Here is a 22,324-nt window from a genome sequence, read left to right as displayed (position 1 = left end):
GTTTTTGAAACTTTACAGAAATGTAACACTAGCCTATCTGTGACAATGTTGCTTTTGAATTGAACCCACATTTGTTGAACAGGAGAGAATGTTCCTGTTTAACAGTGCCCAAAACAATGAATCTGACGTTTTTGAATCTTTTCTGTCATCTAACTGAATCTGACGTTTTTGAATCTTTTCTGTCATCTAACCCAATTGCTCATGACTTCATCGATCTTGAACATGCCTACTTTTCAAAGAAAGACAGACAAAAGCGAAATCTGCATGTTAGCCATCTGCCTGAAATGGTCAATGCACTTTTGTAAAATTGTCACAGCTGTTATGCACTTTTGTGAAATGGTCAGTGCTGTTGTGCACTTATGCAAAACTTGGTGCTGTGCTGTTAACATTTGAACAAAATGCATTTTGTTCAAATGTTTAGTGCAACTTGCTACTATATAATCGCTGTATGCGCTGTGTGGTAATAATGCACTGTTGTGAAAAGTTTGCGCTAAATGTTGGCACTATGCATCATTGTTGGAGCACCCTCCTGTAGTAGATGCACCATGCATAAAAATGTACTTATGTGAAATATTTCGTGTAAATTATTGTCACAATAATGTTTTGTGCGCCCCCATGTATGTGTTCTGTGCTAATAATGCACGGTTGTGAAATGTCCGTTAGTGCATCCTCCTGCGGATGCTTCGTGCTAAAATTGCACTTCCATTAAAATATTGTACGCTCATGTCAACTGGTACTATATTTTCAATTGTTTCTCTGTCAATTTCAGATGTTTGTTTCCAATTACTTCAGCATCTCCCTGTTGCAATTCCAGGTGATTCATTATGCATGTGCCAATTTGAGGTGTTTAATTCTGATTCCTGTATTTACAGTGTAAAATTAAAACTATTGTTTGGCAAACATTCCTATGACACCTGGTAATGGTTCTGTGTTTTTTTGTAATTTGTATTTTGTTTTTCTGCAATAAATATTTGAAATGGATCTGAGACTGACTTACTACTTTCAAGTTAGCACTCTTTTTCACCACATTCCCACGTACAGATATTGCAATATCAACTCTTCCTTTCTACCTTTTTCAAACAAGCTCTATTTGTTAATTAAAAAGGTTTTTTTTCTTGTGGCTGTTTGATCAATTCATATCAAGCATTGACTGAAACAAACAATTTATATATCCAGCACAACATGCAATTCATTAACTTTTGACCCTAACCTTAACCACTTCCCAAAATAAATCTTTGGTGGACATTGCATCGACGCTGTTCATTTTGAATGAACATTTTTCTTGTTAGATCAGTGGTCTATGCCGGCGCATAGTTGTGTATTGACTGGATCAATCGCCAACTCGCTGCGCTCGCGGTAAGTGCTGACAACCGGAAGAAAGCTGCATTCCGAAAAAAGTCACTTCCGTTTCGCCATTTTTCGATGATGCCAGAGAAGTGAACCATGATTTCAAGATGCCCGGTGCAAATTGTTGTATGCCTGGATGCAGCGTGAGCTCACTAAGATCTTCAACGCTTATAACTTTCCATGGTATACCAAACGGAAAAGCGGATGCCGAATGGAGAGCTGCTATTCCACAAAATCAACCGTGCTGACAAGCTTTTCAACCCGAACGGCCGAAGAATGCGAGGATGTTCCCGACATTTCAAAGAAACATGCTTCAAATACGGTACGTAAAAACTAGTAATATAGCGAAAATAAGCTTTCATCTGATTGTCTGTGCTGTGTTGTTTTGCTTGTAATGCTTCAAGTGACGAAGTTCTAATAGTAGTATCAATCAATCAATCAATCAATCAGTATGGGGCTTAGTACTAGTAGTAGGCCTAACTACATGTAGTACTTTTACAGCTCGCAGACAAAAAATAACACAATCGTATTCTGAATCGTACATTGACAAAGGCGTAATTCTGAGCTATAATTATTAGGTAATGGGGGAAAAAACCACTCTTTGTTCTTGTGATAATGTGTTTTTGAATATATTCTAGTAAACTTCTGGGTTAGAACTTAGATTTCTTTTGTTGTTTTACTCGGTCACTGAGTCAGTCTTGTTCATTCTTGACAGATTTGCAGTAGTGTGTTTTACTAATTCTTGTTTCTATTTCAATAGATCTAAATGTATAGGTCTGTTTAGTTAATTTAACTTATAATTTCGACTCAGCATTTTGAACATTTTCTTTGCATGTTTTTTTGCTGGGCCTACAGGCAAGCGAGCACTCATTCCAGGAAGTTTGCCAACCAACTATGTGCTACAGAAGTCAGTAGAAACACCAAAGACTCCAGCCAGGAAACCCCCAGTGAGTAAAAATTGCTGTTATTCGCCCAGTATAGTAAGCTATTAGTGATACTGATAGTGATAATATGCTACTTGTAACTCTTTTGTGAGTACCGGTACATGTATACTGGGTGTTTTCTCAGTTTTTGTCCGCTGTCAGTGTGAGATTTATATTGTGGTATAACCTGTTTTTCTAGTTTCATGGTTTAGCCACGACTCACTTTGAATGAGGGTCATCTGCCAGGCATTTAGCTGATTATCTGATAAGTGATATTTTTTAATTTGCTATTTATAAATTACAGTTACAGTAAACTAACAGTAACACTGTCGCACAAAGAATGTGACTTTAAAAAAAGATTTGTTTGAAATCATGTGAGCTCTGTCCACTAGATGATGGAGAAGGGAATTTTTCCAGTTGAGCCTGCAACATGGATTTTTTCTCTCTCGGATAACAAATACAGTATGGTAGGAAAAATCATAGACCAAATAGCCTGGACCGCTAACTCGTCACGTGACCCTTCGAGGTTACGACTCTCTAATTTCAGGGGCGCGTCGCGTCCGGTTTGAAAGGCCAGCGATTCGAAGACAGTGAAAAGAATGCTGGCTCCAGTTATGTGTGACAATGGGAGGTGACAATGAACTGGATTTTCCAAAACTTCAAACTAAACTTAACAAAACTCATCGAAAAACATGTTCCATATGCACTTTTGCTGAGTTTATTTTAGCATTTTCAGAACTTACCTCGGCAACTTCGTCCATGTTTACAATCGACACCGGATATCACGTCCCCCTGATTTCTGAAAGGCTTGTAAGCGTAGGTTCCTAAAATAAATGCGAGAGGCCGCTACCTCGTAATAGAGAGAAAGAGCGGAGAGAGAGCTAGTTGGCGGTCCAGGATAAATGGTCTATGGAAAAATTTAGGGTTGGTGTGGCGATAACTTCTTCTTCTGCGTTCGTGGGCTGAAACTCTCATGTACACTCGTGTTTTTACGTGTATGACCGTTTTTACCCCGCCATTTAGGCAGCCACACGCCGCTTTCGGAGGAAGCATGCTGGGTATTTTCGTGTTTCCATAACCCACCGAACTCTGACATGGATTACAGGATCTTTTCCGTGCGCACTTGGTCTTGTGGTTGCGTGTACACACGAAAGGGGATAAGTCCCTAGCAGGTCTGCACACAAGTTGACCTGGGAGATCGGAAAAATCTCCACTCTTAACCCACCAGGCGGCCGCGGCCGGGATTCGAACCCTCGACCTTCCGATTACGAGGCCGACGTCTTACCACCCCGCCACAGCGCCCGTCGTGTGGCGATAACAATAAAGATATGTCATAGTGATAGTGACTTGACTAATTGATTTGAATTCTGCTGCAGGTCAGTCGCTCCCCACCTCCTGCTCCTGACCTGGTTGCCTTCTACAACTTCGAGGAAATACGACAGGACACCCTTCAGCTTGCTGCACCATGGTGTCTCTTGGAGAACAGCAAGGAACAGATACAGGTGGGAATAACCGAAGCCAGCCAAGTGAAACTGTTGTACTCTACGTTATGATTACGTACTCCAGCAGACATCAACTTGTGGTCGACGTGCGTGGGTTTTGCTCAAAATACGGAAGTATTCGTCAGTGTTTGGCTTCTCAAATTAAGTTTCAACTTAATCTCTGTCTCGAACCACAGGCGGAAAGTATCGTTCACTGGACCACTACTTACATAGAAAGACGACACTGAACGAAACGTCGGTAAGCTTACCACACTGTCATACTGTCATACTCATAGTGATATCACTGATACATTTGTACAGGTAAACATGGCTGTTTGCTGAAAAAATCGTTGTGAAAAATTGTAATGTCTCTGAAGTTTGATTCAGTCCGTCATTCATTTTGATGGGAAGTCAACCCTTGGTGAGGCTAATACTAATATTGTTTTGATCTGTATTCTGCCAGTGCCATTGCCAACTGCCATGGTTGTTCTTGTGGAGTTCTAGAACAAGCTCTGGTTTGAATGACCAGCTAAAATTAATGCTAATAGTAAATAAGTACATTATTTTTGCATTAGCGGGGTATACAAAATATTTTATTAAAAAAATACCGCATGGTTTTGCTTGATCAAATCATTTATCAGCTAACAATATGCTTTTATTTCAGTTGGACCTGACTTGAGCATGGTTCCGTTGTCTTCGCAACAACAGCTTGATTGAGATACAGGCATGTCCAGTTTTCAGCAAGTGCAGGCTGAGTGTGAAGATCTGATGGCTGATCTAGACACAACATAAGCTGCTTGACACTATTCCAAGGTAAGCGAGAAGCTTTGAAAATAGTTACTTTAATTCAGTAATGCGTAATTATGTATGCAATACTCCTGCTGGTGAGTTCACTACAAACATGTACTACATTAGAACTAGAAGAATAGGTTCCACAAGAACATTTCTGACTGTTGATGCGACTAAAACTCTCGTTACATCCTGCATTCTGTGTAGATTAGATTACAGCAAATCCCTTCTCATAGGCTGCCCTGACTCCACTCTCCAACCCTTGCAAAAAGTACAACACTCTGCAGCACTCCTCTCATCAAAGAACTTCACTGGCTTCCTGTGTCTCAACGTATTAGGTATAAAGCTGCCTGCTTCTGCTACAAGATCAACTCTGAATCGGCACCTGCCTATCTTTCGGAACTGGTCTCCCTCTACACTCCCTCTCACACCCTTCGTTCTTCTGCTGATGCTCGACTTCTCCGTCAAGGTTGCTTTAAGCGCAAGGCTCATGGCTTCCGCACGTTTTCATATCATGGCCCTCAGTTATGGAATTCACTCCCCTTTCTATTACGTCACTCTCCATACATTTCATCTTTTAAGTCCAATTTGAAAACTCACTTGTTCCAACAACTTTACGGATAGTTCCTTAGGCCAAACAAAAAAATAGTCTGTTTACGGTAACATCGGCCCAAAAAATAGGGTCGGTAGGTCGGGATTTTTTTTTCTCCAAAAAACATTATCAAATTATTTTGCCAAAAAACAAACTTTGTTTTAAAATTTTGATTTTTTTTCTTTTTTTCCCAAATGCCAAAAAAAAGTCTAGGGTCGCGCAAAAAAATAGGGTCGGTCGGGATACCGTAAACAGACTTCTTTTTTTGGGGCCTTAGCATAGAGTCTGTGGATGTGAGATGTGCATGATGTGTTGTTTGAATCTGACAGTGATTGTATGAATTTGTTATACACGTATTGTCACGCGCTTTGAACTTCTGATAAGGCGCTTAATAAATGCCCGTTATTATTATTATTATTATAAAGTAGATACACACTTGTAAACTTATGTTAGTTTTCACACGTGAGCATAAAGTGCCTTTATGAGGAATGTATAGTGGCTTGCAATATTGAATTTGAGGGATATTTGCAGTTATATAATATATTAGCACATCTAAGTTTTCTTCAGGGTTCCGTGAGAACAGTGAAATTCTCCTTTGAGGACTGAAAAATATCTTTGATAATTGGTCTTAAAGGTCCTCGTCTACATTTTCTGACAGAAATTGAGATTTGACCGCTAAAATGTTTAATCCATTCACAAACACTTTCAAAAAAACACCCCCCTCCGATCAGAAAGGACGGAGCAAGTGCAGCCGTTTGAAAATTCATTGATGTATTCCATCGTAGTAGGATATCCTTATTTGGAACATAATCATAGTAGGATATCCTTATTTGGAACATAATGTAAACCGGAAGTTTTCAAAGTGCTCAACCACCCAGAATTCCTAGCGGTGAGCAGCCGCTGGCTTGACGAAAGTTCTCTGGTAAGTTCTTTTTATCAATTATGCAAACATTCTTGTCGTATACGACTTTTAAGTGGCTGCAAACAAGGCTTCATTATGCAACAAAACAGTTTCAAGCAATGTGTTTGCTCTGTTCACGTACTGTGTTCGTCATTCGTAGATTTTAAATCTTAGCCGAGTTGACGCATTTCAGGGAACCTCTCAAAAGTCAGATTTACGCTTTCAGCATTGCACATCACGGTACTTTGTTTTATGGCGGTTTACAAAGAGGCTCTGCTTAATGATTCGGTTCAGGAATTAAGGAGTCATCATTAAAATAAAGCAAAAGCATAGGTCTAACGCTAACTGAATGTTTCGAGAGGCACAGTTCCGACACAGTGACACACGTACACTGACAATGAAATCTAAAACGCTTGCAATCGATCTAAATTTGTATTTCTGCACACACAAAACATTTCGACTACAAAATAAGGATCGGAATTAAAAAAAAATGGTATTTTCCAACAAGAGTCCGTGATTTGTGTGCTTTCATTTATAATGAGTTTACGCCGGTAGACTACTACCCGCAACATCGATGTCAGAATCGCCATTGATTTTCCTGCAAGACTGACTAACAACTACAGATCTAACTGAATCAGTTGAATCAGACTGTTCTAGATTCTCCGGTCGAATCTTAGAATGCAGCTGGTTTTTATTTTTGTATTTCTTAGGTCTATATGTGTGTGCCGTATGTGTGTAAAATGTGCGTGTTTGTGTGTATGTGTAAAATGTGCGTGCGTATGTCTGTAGATGTGTGTGTTTGTGCGTGTGTGTGTGCATACGTAGATGCGTGCGTGCGTGTGTCAGTGTGTGTGTGTGTGTGTGTGTGACATTCACGTGGTAGTACGAGTGATTGAGTGAATCGGAGTATCTGTACGTGTTTGTTTTCTTATACCTGATCATGTTTTCTTATACCTGATCATGTTTTAGACGATTCATGTATGCATACATTATAGTTCTTAAAAATGCCAAACGTGTAACTCATTATACATTTGCCCCTTATGGCATAAATAAACTAACACTGTACTGTATTGCATGGTAGGTATAAGCCACGTATTTTATTCAGTTATGATTCATGTCCGTCAAGTATAACCGTTTGTCCATGTCTTTTAACAGTTTTGTTTTGTTGTTTCTTTTTTTTCTGCAAAAGCTGTCCATTTCGATACTCAGGTCGAACAAAGTACGCTTATCTCATGTCTCAACTCTGAGCTAAACATCGTCTCCACCGGTCAGAAGAGGCAGGGCAGGGCCAGCAGGTGCGGCAGTGTTACATTGTTTGTCAGCGCAATCGGGAATCAAGGACACAGAGTCCGCATGCGGACAGCAACTCAAGAAGCTGCCGCCGAAGAGTTATCGGGAAGAAAGATCCAGTCTCTTAGTCTTACAGTGAGTTTGTGTAGTTACAAATGTAATGGTTTGAAGATTTCTTCTCTCTGTTATTGCTTGAGTGCTTATGTTAATCTCAGTTATTCAAGTATGGGCTGTAGGCCCTATATTGTAAATGCGTGTGTGTGCATAAAAGGATACTTACAAAATCGACAATCCCATCAATCAGTCGAGACACAATTTATTAACAACAGAATTTTAATTATATACCAACTTATTTAATGCATACACTCTTACATATGTATACATCTGAATGCATAAAGCACACACACACAAACATGTACAAAGTACCCCCCCCCAAAAAAAAAAAAAAAAAAAAACAACAACAAAAAACATGCCACCCATTAAAATGCTGATAACTCATGAATTACTTATGCAACTTACTTCAAATGTGGTGTACATTGGCCTGAGATATGGGATGATAATTCCACAAAGTTTCATGAATGCCGGTCAAGTGCGCATGGCTAATAATTATATCTATATGCCGCTGGTTTCATAATACTACATCTACTAAAACAGATAAAATGGATACAAATTTGAATGCATCACATTATTTCATGACAATAGGACTTATAACTGTGTTGGTCAGAACATGATTAACGAGATGACTGCGGGGGAGCTAGCTGGTCCTGTCCATTGCTGAGCGGCTCGCTCCCATCCCCGGTTTTGGGCATGGCCTGCAGAGGATCCTTCCCAGAGGAGCCCACTTCAAGTGCAGCCACATGTCCTTCCAGGTGTGTTTGTCACCACTACCAAGATAGGTGAAGGGAGGTTGATAACCACCCGTCAAAGACCTGTAATTACAAAAATAGTACTTAAAAATCTGAAACAGTTTGCACATTGCTGTTAATCGCCATAAGTTGTGCATGACTCGACTATGATGTGCCGTAATTATGCATTACAATTATGATGAAAAAACAACCTGAAAAGTGATGGGCGTGTCAGGATAGGGCGGATAATCGTTATATGAAATCTTTAGAAATGTGTCCTGTTTCAGTTATTAATCTTTAAATGTTATAACAACATCCTGGAAATTAAGTAGAAATGGCCCAGTCAGGCTGATTTTTTGGCAAATACAGTTTGACCTTAAAAAAATGCAACCCTCAAAAATGTTAATAACTTCTACATCTGTTGACCAAATCACTTTATATCTTGGGGACATAAACTTAAGCCTATGCATGACCCTTCCACATCTTGGCAACTTTTTTTTAAATAGCACAAAAGTCTGACCATTTGATCTACAAAATTGCCCCTTTGTGAAAGTGTCACAGTAGCTGAAGTTTATGTCACCCAAATATAAAGTGATTCGGTCAACAGATGTAGAAGTTATTAGCATTTTTGAGGGTTGCATTTTTGGGGGGTCACCCTGTCACCCAGTTTTCTTCAAATTGGCAAAACAACACTGCTAGGCACAACAGCTGAAACAAATCAATGTGTGTGGGCAAAAAATGAGTTGTTCTTCAATTTGAGATAATAAAAAAATTTAAAAAACAGGGTCACTCTTGCTCACACAATCAAATCGGCATCCAAATCAGCATGTGTTGTTCACATATCTTGTCTAACATGGACGCTATGGCATGCTGAGCGGTGTAGGCTAGGTGTCAATACTCTCAGCAGGCATAAAAGGCAGTTTTGAAGCCATTTTAGCGGGTAATAAGACAAAGAATGGTACATTTGAGTAACTCGCAAACGCATTGCCTTCAAACTTTCGGTGATTTGTGTTAACACATGTCGTAAAGTACACACGAAATCTCAAGTCATGTGAGGTATTAGTTCTGCTGTTATGCGACATCCCAGAAAGAGTTTTAAAAATAAAGATTGAACAGAATTTTTTTTAGAATTAGCATGCATTTAGAAAAATGAAAGCTTCAATTTACCCTTAAATTTAATACAGTTTCACCAATGGCTGTTCAAAGTGCACTTGTTTAAACGCACACACACATTTTTGGAAAATGCTTTTTCAAGAGCCATTGATCAGTTAAGCGTGTTGGCAGTGAGCTTTGCTATTCGTAGGCCAACATTTGCGCTCAGCGCTCTGAATGAGTCAACTTCTTAAAAAAACGACTTTCGCGTTGAAATCCTCATACCACCCATGTCGGATAAAATATGTACATGAAATTTGAGTATGTGGCGCATCTGTCATTGTTCTTGAAGATATCAACAAATAAAATTTGTTCAATGATTCAGCAAAAACCTATCGTCAATTTAAGAACTGTTTCTGACATGACAAATAACAGCAGACCTAATGTCTCAAATTACTTGAAATTCCGAAAGTACTTTACAACATGTGTTAGCACAACTCTCCGAAAGTTTGAAGGCAACGCGTTAGCGAGTTACTGTTAACCCGTGGTTTGTAAAAAATGTAAAAACATTTTACAAATCATGTCGAACCTAAAACCGCGATTTGTAAAAATGTAAAAATATCGCATTCCACAAAGTAATGCATGCCTTTTATTTTTATTAATTTTTCTTGTTTAGAGCGTCTACGCTGAGTGGTGGGGGTGGTTTTAGTTCCACATCCCATGTTGGTGCAATCCCATTTTGCCACCGTCCCATTTTTTGCCCCATCCCATTTTTTGCCCCATCCCATTTTTGCGACATTTCACAAGCCAAGCGTCGTTTTACAAACATGTCATAACAATAGCAAGACATCCCATTTTGACACTATATCCCATTTGGCCGCCATGCCGTTTCACCGCATTCCATTTCGCCCCCATCCCATTGTCGCGACATTTCACAAGCCAAGCGTCATTTTACTACCGTGTCATAACAATAGCGCGACAATATCCCATTTTGACACCATCCCATTTGGCCGCCATCCCATTTTTGACTCACATGCGAAGCAAAAGTGAGTCTATGTACTCACCCGAGTCGTCCGTCCGTCCGTCCGTCCGTCCGGACGTCCGTCCGTCCGGAAAACTTTAACGTTGGATATTTCTTGGACACTATTCAGTCTATCAGTACCAAATTTGGCAAGATGGTGTATGATGACAAGGCCCCAAAAAACATACATAGCATCTTGACCTTGCTTCAAGGTCAAGGTCGCAGGGGCCATAAATGTTGCCTAAAAAACAGCTATTTTTCATATTTTTCCCATTTTCTCTGAAGTTTTTTAGATTGAATACCTCACCTACATATGATATATAGGGCAAAGTAAGCCCCATCTTTTGATACCAGTTTGGTTTACCTTGCTTCAAGGTCAAGGTCACAGGAGCTCTTCAAAGTTGGATTGTATACATATTTTGAAGTGACCTTGACCCTGAACTATGGAAGATAACTGTTTCAAACTTAAAAATTATGTGGGGCACATGTTATGCTTTCATCATGAGACACATTTGGTCCCATATGATCAAGGTCAAGGTCACTTTGACCCTTATGAAATGTGACCAAAATAAGGTAGTGAACCACTAAAAGTGACCATATCTCATGGTAGAAAGAGCCAATAAGCACCATTGTACTTCCTATGTCTTGAATTAACAGCTTTGTGTTGCATGACCTTGGATGACCTTGACCTTGGGTCAAGGTCACATGTATTTTGGTAGGAAAAATGTGTAAAGCATGTGAGTCGTATGGGCTTTGCCCTTCTTGTTTATTTATTCTTCTTGCCAAGCCTCACTATACTACTATACTGCGTTATTCAACTAGGAAGACATGGGGCCCGGGTAGCTCAGGTGGTAGAGCACTAGACTTGTGATCGAAAGGTCGCTGGTTCGAATCCGGGCCGGGACGGACACGGGTCAACTTTATGTGCAGACCCAGAGACGGTATCCATCTCCCACCCCCGTGTCACCACAATGGCACGTAAAAGATCTTGGTCATTCTACCATAAGTGCAGATGGCTGATACCACCTAAACACGCATACATCAAAAGCCGTGAGGGCGTAAAAACTCGAATCGTATAAACCAATTCATGTCCAATATAGGCAATTAAGACCTGACGGACAATAAGCCCCTTATAAAAAAAGGAAGACATTCCGTTTACGCCAAATCTCATTTTTGCCACAATCCAAAATGTCACGAAATAGGGATGGCGGCGAAATGGGATGACCGCATGGCGACAAAATGGAATGTGGCGCTAGTTGTATGACACGGTGGTAAAATGACACTTGGCCTGTGAAATGTCGCAAAAATGGGATGGGGGCAAAATGGGATAACGGCGAAACGGGATTGCGCCAAAAGGGGATGTGGAGCTAATGGTACATGATATGGTGGTAAAATGACACTTGGCCTGTAAAATGTCGCGAAAATGGGATGGGGGCGAAATGGGCTAACGGCGAAACGGGATTGCGCCAAAATGGTATGTGGAGCTAATGGTACATGGTATGGTGGTAAAATGACACTTGGCCTAAGAAATGTCGCCAAAATGGGATGGGGGCGAATTGGGATAACGGCGAAAGGGGACTAATACTTAGATCCCTTGACTTTGGGGTAGTGCGACTCTGTCACTGCTAGCTTTCCACTGGGAGGAAGCGACCGGAATTTCCCAACGATGGGACCTCCGAGTAATGAAAATAAAAATAAAAAATAAAAATCTTAAAATTAACAGTAACAGATTCGCGCTACCCCAAAAGTCAAGGGATTTCGTATTCGTCCCTTGACTTTGGAGTTGACAAGAAAATATCGGGCGCAAAAACGTGATTTGTAAAAAGGTTCACCGTGATTTGTACCATTTCTTTGTCTCATTACCCGCTAATGCGGCTTTAAAAACTGCCTTTCATGCTTGCTGAGAGGATTGACACCTACACCGCTCAGCATGCCATAGCGTCCATGTTAGACAAGATATGTGAACAAAACTTACTGATTTGGATGCAAATTTGATTGTTTTGTCTAAGAACATGCTAAACATGTTTTGTTTTAGCAGTTCTGATTCGTTGTCAATTTTAACGCGGGAACCTTGATTTTGCGAATTTGATTTTGGGGTGTGTTTGTGTTGTAGGCTTCACTGTATCGACACTACGTCGTGTAAACTCAATCTGTTTTCTGAATAAGTTAGGGGCATAAAAGGCCTTTCCAGTCATATAATTGGTTTTACGATAAACGGCCTCATCATAAAGATCTGCCCTCAAACGCATCTGTAGTTTTTTTTATGACGAGTAGTGTAGAACAATCACCATCTTGCACATCTGATCGCAAGATTATGCATCCCCGAAAAATTCTGCTATGTCTCCGGCGCATCAGTATCTGTCCGAAGTGTTTGAAAACAACTAATTACAACACACACACCCCCCCTCCACCCCCACCCCCACCCCCCTCCCAACCTCCACCACCCCCCCCCCTTCCCACCTCCACCACCACCATCCCCCCTTCCCACCCAAGAGAAGAAAAGAATAAACACATTGATAAATTATACAAGAAGGAAAGAATTAATTTACTTTTTTTTCAATTGTTTTTGATAACAAATCTATTGCTTCTAGGTCATCATTATCAGGCCGATGATTAAACCAAAGCTTAGTCACGGAAATGCATATATGGACTAAAAATGACGTGTTTTTTCTTGCAGGACAATGGCTTGGACACTTATGACTTCATCCTGAATCGGCAGAGCAGCGATGTATTCTTACATGGATGCCATGGACGCCTTCCACCTAGCGGGCACACAGATGGTTCACAAATCTACCCACTTGTATATTGCATACCTACCCCCTCACTCTCAACCATTGCTCCTTCAGTTCTGTAGTAAAACAGAGCGATCATTTCTGAAAATATTGTAAGACATTAGCTTCTTTACTTCTGCAGCTGCATCAAAACACACACACACACACACACACACACACACACACACACACACACACACACACTTGATACCGATGCCACATTTCAAGTAATCGGGCTGCATGTATATTTGTTGTCTTCTGACACGGCTATGCATGCTAAAGTCCACAATCAGAATGGCAGGAGCTATTGGAAAACCCGTTTTCTTTTTTTTGCATTTTACGGTAAATACATTTTTGTCTTTAATCTTCAGGCTTCCATAACAGTTCTCTAAATGTCTTGAGAATACGCCTGAAACGTTACATGAACCAAAACAACAACCGAAAAACAAACGATGTGCATAGGGAACACAAATATCGATGATAATCTGCTAATAATTTAGCAGGGAGTATCACCCGGGACATTATTTATTATTCTGAATAGATCAACATTCATATATGCATCAAGTGTACTAATTGATCCTGCTAAATAGTTGTATTTGTTTGTGACTGATGCACTTTTTATTCACTTTGCACATGTATCACGTAAGACAAATCAAGGGAGGTAATTTTGCTCGGATTAGATGGTTCCCTCCCCTGATAACAAAAGCACAAAAATTAATCCCCCCCCCCCCCCCCCCCTTCTCGTATGTGTTATTCAGACGTTTTGTTGGTTTTTGTTGAATATTGATGTGAAAGGTTCAGTCCTTCCCGAGTAAACTATTCGATTTACAGTCTCAGAACAGACCAGGCCTGAAAAGACCATCGCTAAACACATCAACTAATCAGCCTGGGTGCAGTTTGTGATTGTTTTTTATTGACTGATTTGTGAACGAACTCAAGCAGGAATCTGTGATGATAACACATCAAAATAAATTATCACTTTGCACATGAAGCAGCCAGGTTGTCGAATCTAAGTCTTTATTCATGTACAATCTTGTCTAAATCTGAGATGGTGAGCCAAAAGTTTTCATGGGAACGACTGTGCCTTTCTGTGTCTCTCAATTTTTACACCACTTGCTACTCATGATCGCATGAACAGGCAAGATGTGGATATCGTGGTTTTAATGATACATTCGGACATACAAATGGTTACCGCTGTTTTCTTAGATACGTGTGATCTCTCTTTTTCCCCTGGTCCTTTCTTTTTCATGTTATTTAGCCTGAAGTTTGTTGCAACTATTGGTCCGCTTGCATTTGTTGTTATAGTAATTGTGGATATGTTATTTAATTTGTCTGTGTTCCCTTATTATGTTGTCACTGTCAGCTTGATGAATAAAGGCTATGAGAAAAAAAATGTTACCCTTCACTATTAGCTATTATACTAAATATTTCTGATACCTTGACCAAATACTGTTTATTTTTGCGTGTTCTCGTTTTTTCAGAGCGAACACACACACACACACACACACACACACACACACACACACACACACACACACACACACACACACACACACACACACACAGTCTCTCTTTCTTTCTTTCTCTCTCTCTCTCTCTCTCTCTCTGTCTTTCTCTCTCTCTCTCCCACCCACACACACGTACACGTATACACACACACACACACACACACACACACACACACACACACACACACACACACACACACACACACACAGTTTCAATGTTAAAAACTTCATGTGAAACAGTATCCCTGTAGCATCGATGAAGGCTGTGTACAGGAACATCATAAAAGCTTGCTTACAAACGGACTCGCTGTAATCGAATAAAACAGCTTTCGAATAAAATAGCTTACCGTTGCTTGCTCAAACTGCGGCTTCCTTGTCCACATTCCTGGCGCACAGATCTGCAATGTGCAACGTTACTGTTGAATACACACAATTTATGTTGAAGTCAGAGGGCGCAGACAGACATATACCCACCCCACCCCCCACCCCCCCCCCCCCCTACACACACACACACACACACACGCGCGCGTGCGCGCGCGACTGCGTGAAGATGCACGTCGCCTTATCATTTAATCACACAATGTAAAAACGTGGTGGTTAAAACTGAATAGTATCATGAATCTCTGAAGAGAATTTTATTTTTTCAACAGTCGTTCATGTAAGGCACACGCAGATTGAATGTAGCTGAAGCCATACCGTAAAAACTAAGAACAGATCTATAAGATTCTAAAAAAAATGTGACATTTTCGTTCTATTCATCTGGATGAGCTTGATCTGTCCATAGATGACGAGTTAGCGATACCGTCTGTATAGATCTATGATCTGTCCGAAGTAGAATCGGCCACTGAAAATGCAACTCCCCCCTCCCTTTCCCACGACACACACCACGACACGACACTTGCTGAGAAAAGGAAAAAGTGTGGAGGAATACATAATGTAAAAACCAAATCTAAAAGTAAGCCCGGTTTAAGATTTCAAACCGCCTTTGAGTTTGAGTATGAAATGTTCGGACGCGCCCTTTCAGCCTACAGTGAAATGGTAATCATGTACGTACAAGCTTTGTTTCAGAACTGTGAAACGTAATAACTACTGAGGTTTGAATTCAAATATACAAGTAAAGTTAATGGAAGATCAAAGTAAAGGTTGGGTGTAATGTCAACAATTATACTTACATTCCGTTTCAGCATGCTCTTCCACAGGAAAAACTCCCAGGGCTTTGTCCTGCTTGCGATTTTGCCAAAAGTACTTTGAGCACACCCCCGACGTAACTTTCAATGAGCATCATAGTGTTTTTGCCACTTGCCGGTTGAATTTGGCGCCTAATTCCAACTTCGCTGCATCTCAGGGTTGTTTCTGGTCCCCCAAATGTACACATTCAGACCTATGCCGCCCTGATCGATCACAATTTTGCTTTTTACGTAACTGGCGCAAGATGGCAGACATCTTTGGACCATAAATGACTCTTTGCGCATGCGCCGCGAATAATTTGATTGGTCGATATTTTTAGGCAGAGCACATGGTCTCAGAAAACAGAAAAGTAAACATTGGAAGCGTGAGTCACGCTCCCAAAAAATAGAAACTTTTTTTACATATATATTTTTTTCTGTAACTTTTTGCCCCATGGTTCATTCATCATCTGAAATAACTTTTTAGCGAAATCTAACCATAAGATTATTGGAAAAAAGTCAAAATGTAGACGATCACCTTTAATTGGGGGGGGGGGGGGGGGGGGAGATTTAAAACATAAGTACATTCACATGTGTTTTTCATTTTCACTGTGTAAAGGTGGGGAGGTCCTTCTCTACTTGTTTCTTTGTTTTCCCATTGACATATATTTTTGTTCTTGTCTATATTTTTTACATAGGTGCTGTCCTCATCCCCAGCCAACTGTTTCCGCTGAAGCCGTGAAGGATGCTTCATGTAGGCGTGGACATCTTTTTCGTCGCCGTGCAAGGCTTCCAGTTCCAGTACCATATAATTTTGTGAATACTCTGGGGACCTGTCATCAACTTTGGAAGGACGCTTTATTTTAACACTTTGTACCCCATCTATGTTGACCAAGATTTTTTAAGCCGAGACCAGCTGTGCTGCAGCAGGTCACTCAGAATTGTAGAAACTGTATCAACAGGCTAGAATCCTGGCGTTAGATCAACGTTACAGGAAGCGACTGAAGCTAACAGTCTAAGCAGGATGCGGATATGTGCCGAATGATAACAGATGCAATGTACATAGTGACTGTGTGTACCTGGGAGACAAGGAGTTTGTTACGGCTGGTATTTACGTGTGTATGTCTGTATGTTTACTCCTATCAGAAATTGTGCGTGCTTCTCTCTGTTTACTATCTATCCTTCACACATACACACACAACACTCCAACCAGGCACAAAGACAAGAACACGGTTACAGCCCTTTGCCCATGTACCTCTATTGAAACAATCAATACAACATAAACATATTATTTCCCATTCATTCTACAAATCACTCTCACTCAACAAGGAAGTTCTATTTCTGTTAACATACAGAAAACTAGCTGCACAGAAATACACACATGTTAACTTCCTCATGCAGTCTATAATTCACGTGCACACACGTAGAACACTTCAAGCTTTGTTCTGTGAGAGCCCTGTCTGTCTCACTATACACGAAGTCATTGTCTCAAGCAATACTTCTGTCAATATTCATTTCTGTTACACACAGATAAATAAACCACGAACGCTCTACGTCTCGTGTTTGTTTACTTGGGGAACGTATCTCCGCACAGCTATCTCGCTGGTTACTTCTTGCCAGTCGTACTCACACCATTCAGTGGCACGTACTGGTCCACCCAACCCACGCAAACTGTCTTCGCGTTGTGGAATGGGACGGGGTCCCCGTTCTCCAGCGCTTCACGCTGACTCCCTCCTGCGCTCCCGCAGTACACGGCTCGGGACGTAAGGGTGGAACCTCCCGTCTCGTATCCCCACTCCGCGACCCCTCTCGGCCCGGGATGCTGTAAACACAGCAGTTGAATCCACCGATTCAATACCGCGGCACGAGTCCACCGACCTCTAGCGCCCGGTGAGAAACTTTACAAACAGGAGACCCTTCTTCTCCCTTCAGTGGTCTGTCAAGCTCTGTTGTCTATCGTCTCTACAACCGTGACCTCAGTTAATACTCTTCTCTGATTGGTCACATCTCACACGTGACAGCACTGCACTGCACCAGTGACATTATTTCACCGTGCGGTGCCTACTCAAAGTTCGTGGCCCATGAAATGTTGTACACCTGCGTCACATAACTCCAATATACATTATGTGCAAATCCGTTTGTCACAGAGTTAAGACCACATCTGAACTGAGGATTTAGTCTCTCCATAATCAAACGCTGAAGAAGATTTCAGAATGAACTTTGTTAGATAAATTATGGTTGTTATGATCGTCACATTTTAGGTCCCCCCCTTTTCAAACTTCCCCGCTTTTCAGACCTTACATTTTTGGATTTTCTGTTCACAACCTGTTGTACATTTACCTACATATTAAGCAGGTTTCCTCCTTTTTAAGACCAGCTTATTTTTTTTATTCTTGGAGGCCTGAAAAGGGGGTTTGGAAGGACACTGTATTTGTTTGTTCAAAATTCAGAATTCAAATAATTCTTCATCAACGAGTTATTACTGCCTCACCATAGCAGTTAGGCCAGTCTTACTAACTCTTACTTTTATTAATGTGCCGTGATGCAAAGACGTTGAGCAGTTTTCAGATGTTTATGAATCCAGGGCTTTCAAAATTTCCATGACATCCAAACATGAAGTTCAGTTACCCCTTTTTGAGTCACTTGAGAAAATGTGACTCTATGTAATCGGTCAGTGTTAGTCTGTCCGGCCGGCCGGACGGCCGGCCGGCCGTCCGTAGACACCACCTTAACGTTGGACTTTTCTCGGAAACTATCAAAGCGATCGGGCTCATATTTTGTTTAGTCGTGACCTCCAATGACCTCTACACTTTAACGATGGTTTCGTTGACCTTTGACCTTTTTCAAGGTCACAGGTCAGCGTCAAAGGAAAAATTAGACATTTTATGTCTTTGACAAAGTTCATCGGATGTGATTGAAACTTTGTAGGATTATTCTTTACATCAAAGTATTTACATCTGTAGCCTTTTACGAACGTTATCAGAAAAACAAGGGAGATAACTAGCCTTTTCTGTTCGGCAACACACAACTTAACGTTGGGCTTTTCTCGGAAACTATAAAAGTGACCGGGCTCAAATTTTATGTGAACGTGACTCCCAGTGACCTCTACACTTTGACGTCTGCTTTGGTGACCTTTGACCTTTTTCAAGGTCACAGGTATGTCTTGAAGGAAAAAAATTGAAATATCATATCTCTGAAACTATTCATCGGATTTGATTCAAACTTTATAGGATTATTCTTTACATCAAATTATTTACATCTGTATTGTGTTGTGAATAGCAATTTCTTCCTGTCCATCTGATGCCTCATATAATATTCAGAACTGCGAAAGTGACTCGATCGAGCGTTTGCTCTTCTTGTTAACTTTGAAGGTCACATTGTGGGCGAATTTTTAGCAAAAAGTTGGAACATGGTATGACTGTTCTTACTCACAAGGGAAATGATTTTGTTATTTACTGATTTTCATTTTGTGTGGCCTTCTTTCACCCATTTAATCATTCATAAATGTTCATACCCAAGGGAAGTAATTCACATATATCTATGGCCAATGTTTTCACAGGGCATCTGCCCCCCCCCCCCCCTTCCCAACACACACTCACATGGGCTAAAACTTACATGGCTCTTATGGGTATGACGCTCTTTCTCACAAGGGAAGTAATTTACTGATGGTGTGTTTTCATTTCGTGTGGCCTTCGCCGATTTAAATAATTTATTTTAGCTTATCCAATTATAGTGTGGATGAACACTGTCTCCACTCAAAATAGTCCTTTGCTATTGTACATTGTGAATCAGCATTTTTGTTTTTGTCCTGTTTGAATAAAGTGCAATAATTTTACAACCAAAGTGTTAATGTTAAAGATGTTTACATAATGTGTGAAGGATGATGCATTTGAAAACTAATATTGTTAAATGTAAATTGACCTGTGACAAGTCAGCATAGTGCAATATCCAAGCATGAAACCCGCACACAATTCCCAAACAACATGCTTTCTTTTCCACAAAATTCCATCCAGTGGAAAACAATTATGTGAACGTCATAACATGGTGTTTTTTTACATTAATAATCAAGCCTTACACCAACTAAAATGGTGTTAATAGGCATTTGAGCAAGCTTTAACACCAACATAACATGGAGTTAATAGGCATTTGAGCAAGCTTTAACACCAACATAACATGGGGTTTTGCATGTTATACCAGCAATAACATGATGTTAATCACATTACAAGCAAGCTGTAACACCACCATAACAAAGAGTTTTGTAAGTTAAGTCTACGATAACATGATGTTAATCACATTACAAGCAAGCTGTAACACCACCAAAACAAGCAGTTTTGCAAGTTAAGTCTACGATAACATGATGTTAATCACATTACAAGCAAGCTGTAACACCACCAAAACAAGCAGTTTTGCAAGTTAAGTCTACGATAACATGATGTTACTTGGCGTTAAACCAAAGCTTTAATGCCATCAAAACTTGGAATTTTTGCATGTTACAGACATGCTGTAACATGGTTTAACATGATGTTTTGACCGTCGCAAAACGCGCTGAAATTCCAGGCAATTTCGCTGCGATAACTTCAACAAAATCCAATCAAAATCTGGCGTTGTCGTGAACACCAAAATGTAATAAACCCATTAAAACTTGAAGTTTTGTTGGGATTTTGAGTAGTTTTGTAAGATACAAAACGCCACTTTTCGCCCAGTGCACACACACATCCACACACACTCACACATCCACACACACACACCCCACATTCACCCACACATCCACATCCACACACTAATACGAGTAAGTCAGCCTAAAATCTGCATTTTTTGAGTGTGGTCACAACATTTCCACTTCGGCTTTCTTAGGAGCAAACTTGTTGGATATTATTTGTTTTACCTTCAGGACACGTTATTAGTGTTATCATGTTAGTTAAACAAAAACGTGTGCAGTTTGAAGTTAAAAGCAGTTTTGAAAGTAATCAGTTTTTGGTCAACACAATACCTCATTTACAAGATCAGGTACGGATGTTCTTTTTGAATTTATTTTGTTGGCGTTCTATAGGATTAAAACTAGACACAATTCACACAATATTAGAGATGGCGAGTACATTAGCATGTAGATGTATTATGCGCATTTTGTTGAGCGTTTGTATAAAGGACACTTATCCTTTTGGAATAATGTTTAATTTGCAGTTGGAATTGGATTCTTTTCATCCCTCCATCTCTATTTCACTTTATGTACTCTTTGTCTTCCCCTGAATGTGCGTGACATGTGTTTATACATATGTGTATGTGCGTCTGATGTTGTCCTTGTTTTATATTTAGTTTGTGCGTCACTAAAGATGTAAAGGCGTCCATGAAAAAAACCATTGTATCTGTTTCGGTTACATATACAAGTCAACGTGTGTGTATTCTTGACATGTCCGTATTACCAATAGGTTGGAATGATATTAAACATAAAACGATCATGGCATTCTTTAAACATGATTAATGTGCTTTGTTTGCTTTAAAAAAACACACGTTCAAACACACACACAATCACACACACACACACACACACACACACACACACACACACACACACACACACACACACACACACACACACGCACGCACACACACACACGCACGCACGCACACACACACACACACACTCACACACACACACACGCACAAACACAGACACACAAACACACACACACACACACACACACACACACACACACACACACTCAAATACACAAACACACACAGACAAATAAGGTCACTGAGAAAGAAACGACCCAGTCTGATGTCGGGTTGTTGTGGTTTCTTTTACCAAAACAGGCTCGGAGTCAATCGCGCATTCAAGGGGCTCTCAACACTTTTAACCTAATGAAGTTGCTTCCCTTAGACCGTATGATACCCACTTATGAGATGGGACGACAGCTGGAACTGTACATGTTTTATCGGATATTTTTTTTGCTGGAGTCGTCTGTCAACCTAATGTTACCGAATGGTGTGTAAGTGTGTGTGTGTGTGGGTGTGTGTGTATGTGATTGTGTGTGTGTGTGTGTGTGTGTGTGTGTGTGTGTGTGTGTGTTTGTGTGGGCGTGTGCGTGACATAGTCTTTAAAATCATATAATGTGCACACATGTAACGATTCTTTTTTTCAAACACAACACCTGGAAGACACATTTTCATAAAGCTTTGCATGTGAATTATTTTAGATGATACCCATAGACCTTGTATTTCCTATTTCGATATAAACGAATTGTAAACTGCCGTCATATTCGCTGCGAAACAAAAATCGAGAAGGCCCAGTGGCATCACGTCAGCAATTGACATTACAAGTCACTATAAATTATGATTACAGTTCAATAGTTTACACATGTCTACTTGAAATTGGAATTGTAAACACAGACACAATAGTGCTTGAATCGTGTTCTTTGTCGTGTCCTGAATGCGTGTTTTGAATTGAACACGCACTATACTTAAGCGAAATCCATGTGTGCAAATACATTACACTTTTCACTATAGTACTAGTCCTTTTTTGTTCGATTGGTTTGGACCAGTTAATACTCGGGTTTGGTTGAAGTCTGATCATTTGTGTTTAGTGTTGATCATTTCG

General features: G+C 40.3%; 1 protein-coding gene and 3 long non-coding RNA genes across 4 annotated transcripts; 3 read left to right on the top strand and 1 right to left on the bottom strand.

Moving 5' to 3' along the window:
- Positions 1-1,197: 1,197 nt before the first annotated feature.
- Positions 1,198-4,224, top strand: LOC138973933 (uncharacterized). The gene is made up of 3 exons (XM_070346640.1): positions 1,198-1,669; positions 2,203-2,294; positions 3,647-4,224. The coding sequence occupies exons 1-3, from the start codon at positions 1,528-1,530 to the stop codon at positions 3,821-3,823; spliced, it is 411 nt and encodes a 136-aa protein (XP_070202741.1). The 5' UTR covers positions 1,198-1,527; the 3' UTR covers positions 3,824-4,224.
- Positions 4,225-4,431: 207 nt separating this feature from the next.
- Positions 4,432-16,796, top strand: LOC138973934 (uncharacterized). The gene is made up of 2 exons (XR_011458224.1): positions 4,432-4,564; positions 16,425-16,796. It is a non-coding gene; the product is annotated as an uncharacterized lncRNA (long non-coding RNA).
- On the top strand, positions 6,905-13,135 carry LOC138973932 (uncharacterized). Its single transcript, XR_011458223.1, has 3 exons — positions 6,905-7,458; positions 8,048-8,192; positions 12,959-13,135. It is a non-coding gene; the product is annotated as an uncharacterized lncRNA (long non-coding RNA).
- LOC138973931 (uncharacterized) lies at positions 7,585-16,173 on the bottom strand. Its single transcript, XR_011458222.1, has 3 exons — positions 15,733-16,173; positions 14,908-14,958; positions 7,585-8,252 (listed from the first exon to the last, which is right to left on the bottom strand). It is a non-coding gene; the product is annotated as an uncharacterized lncRNA (long non-coding RNA).
- Positions 16,797-22,324: the final 5,528 nt, after the last annotated feature.

This window comes from Littorina saxatilis, linkage group LG8, assembly GCF_037325665.1.
Source record: "Littorina saxatilis isolate snail1 linkage group LG8, US_GU_Lsax_2.0, whole genome shotgun sequence".
Taxonomy (NCBI): Eukaryota; Metazoa; Mollusca; class Gastropoda; order Littorinimorpha; family Littorinidae; genus Littorina; species Littorina saxatilis.
The sequence above is the reverse complement of the archived record's forward strand: the minus strand, read 5'-3'. Positions and strand labels throughout refer to the sequence as shown.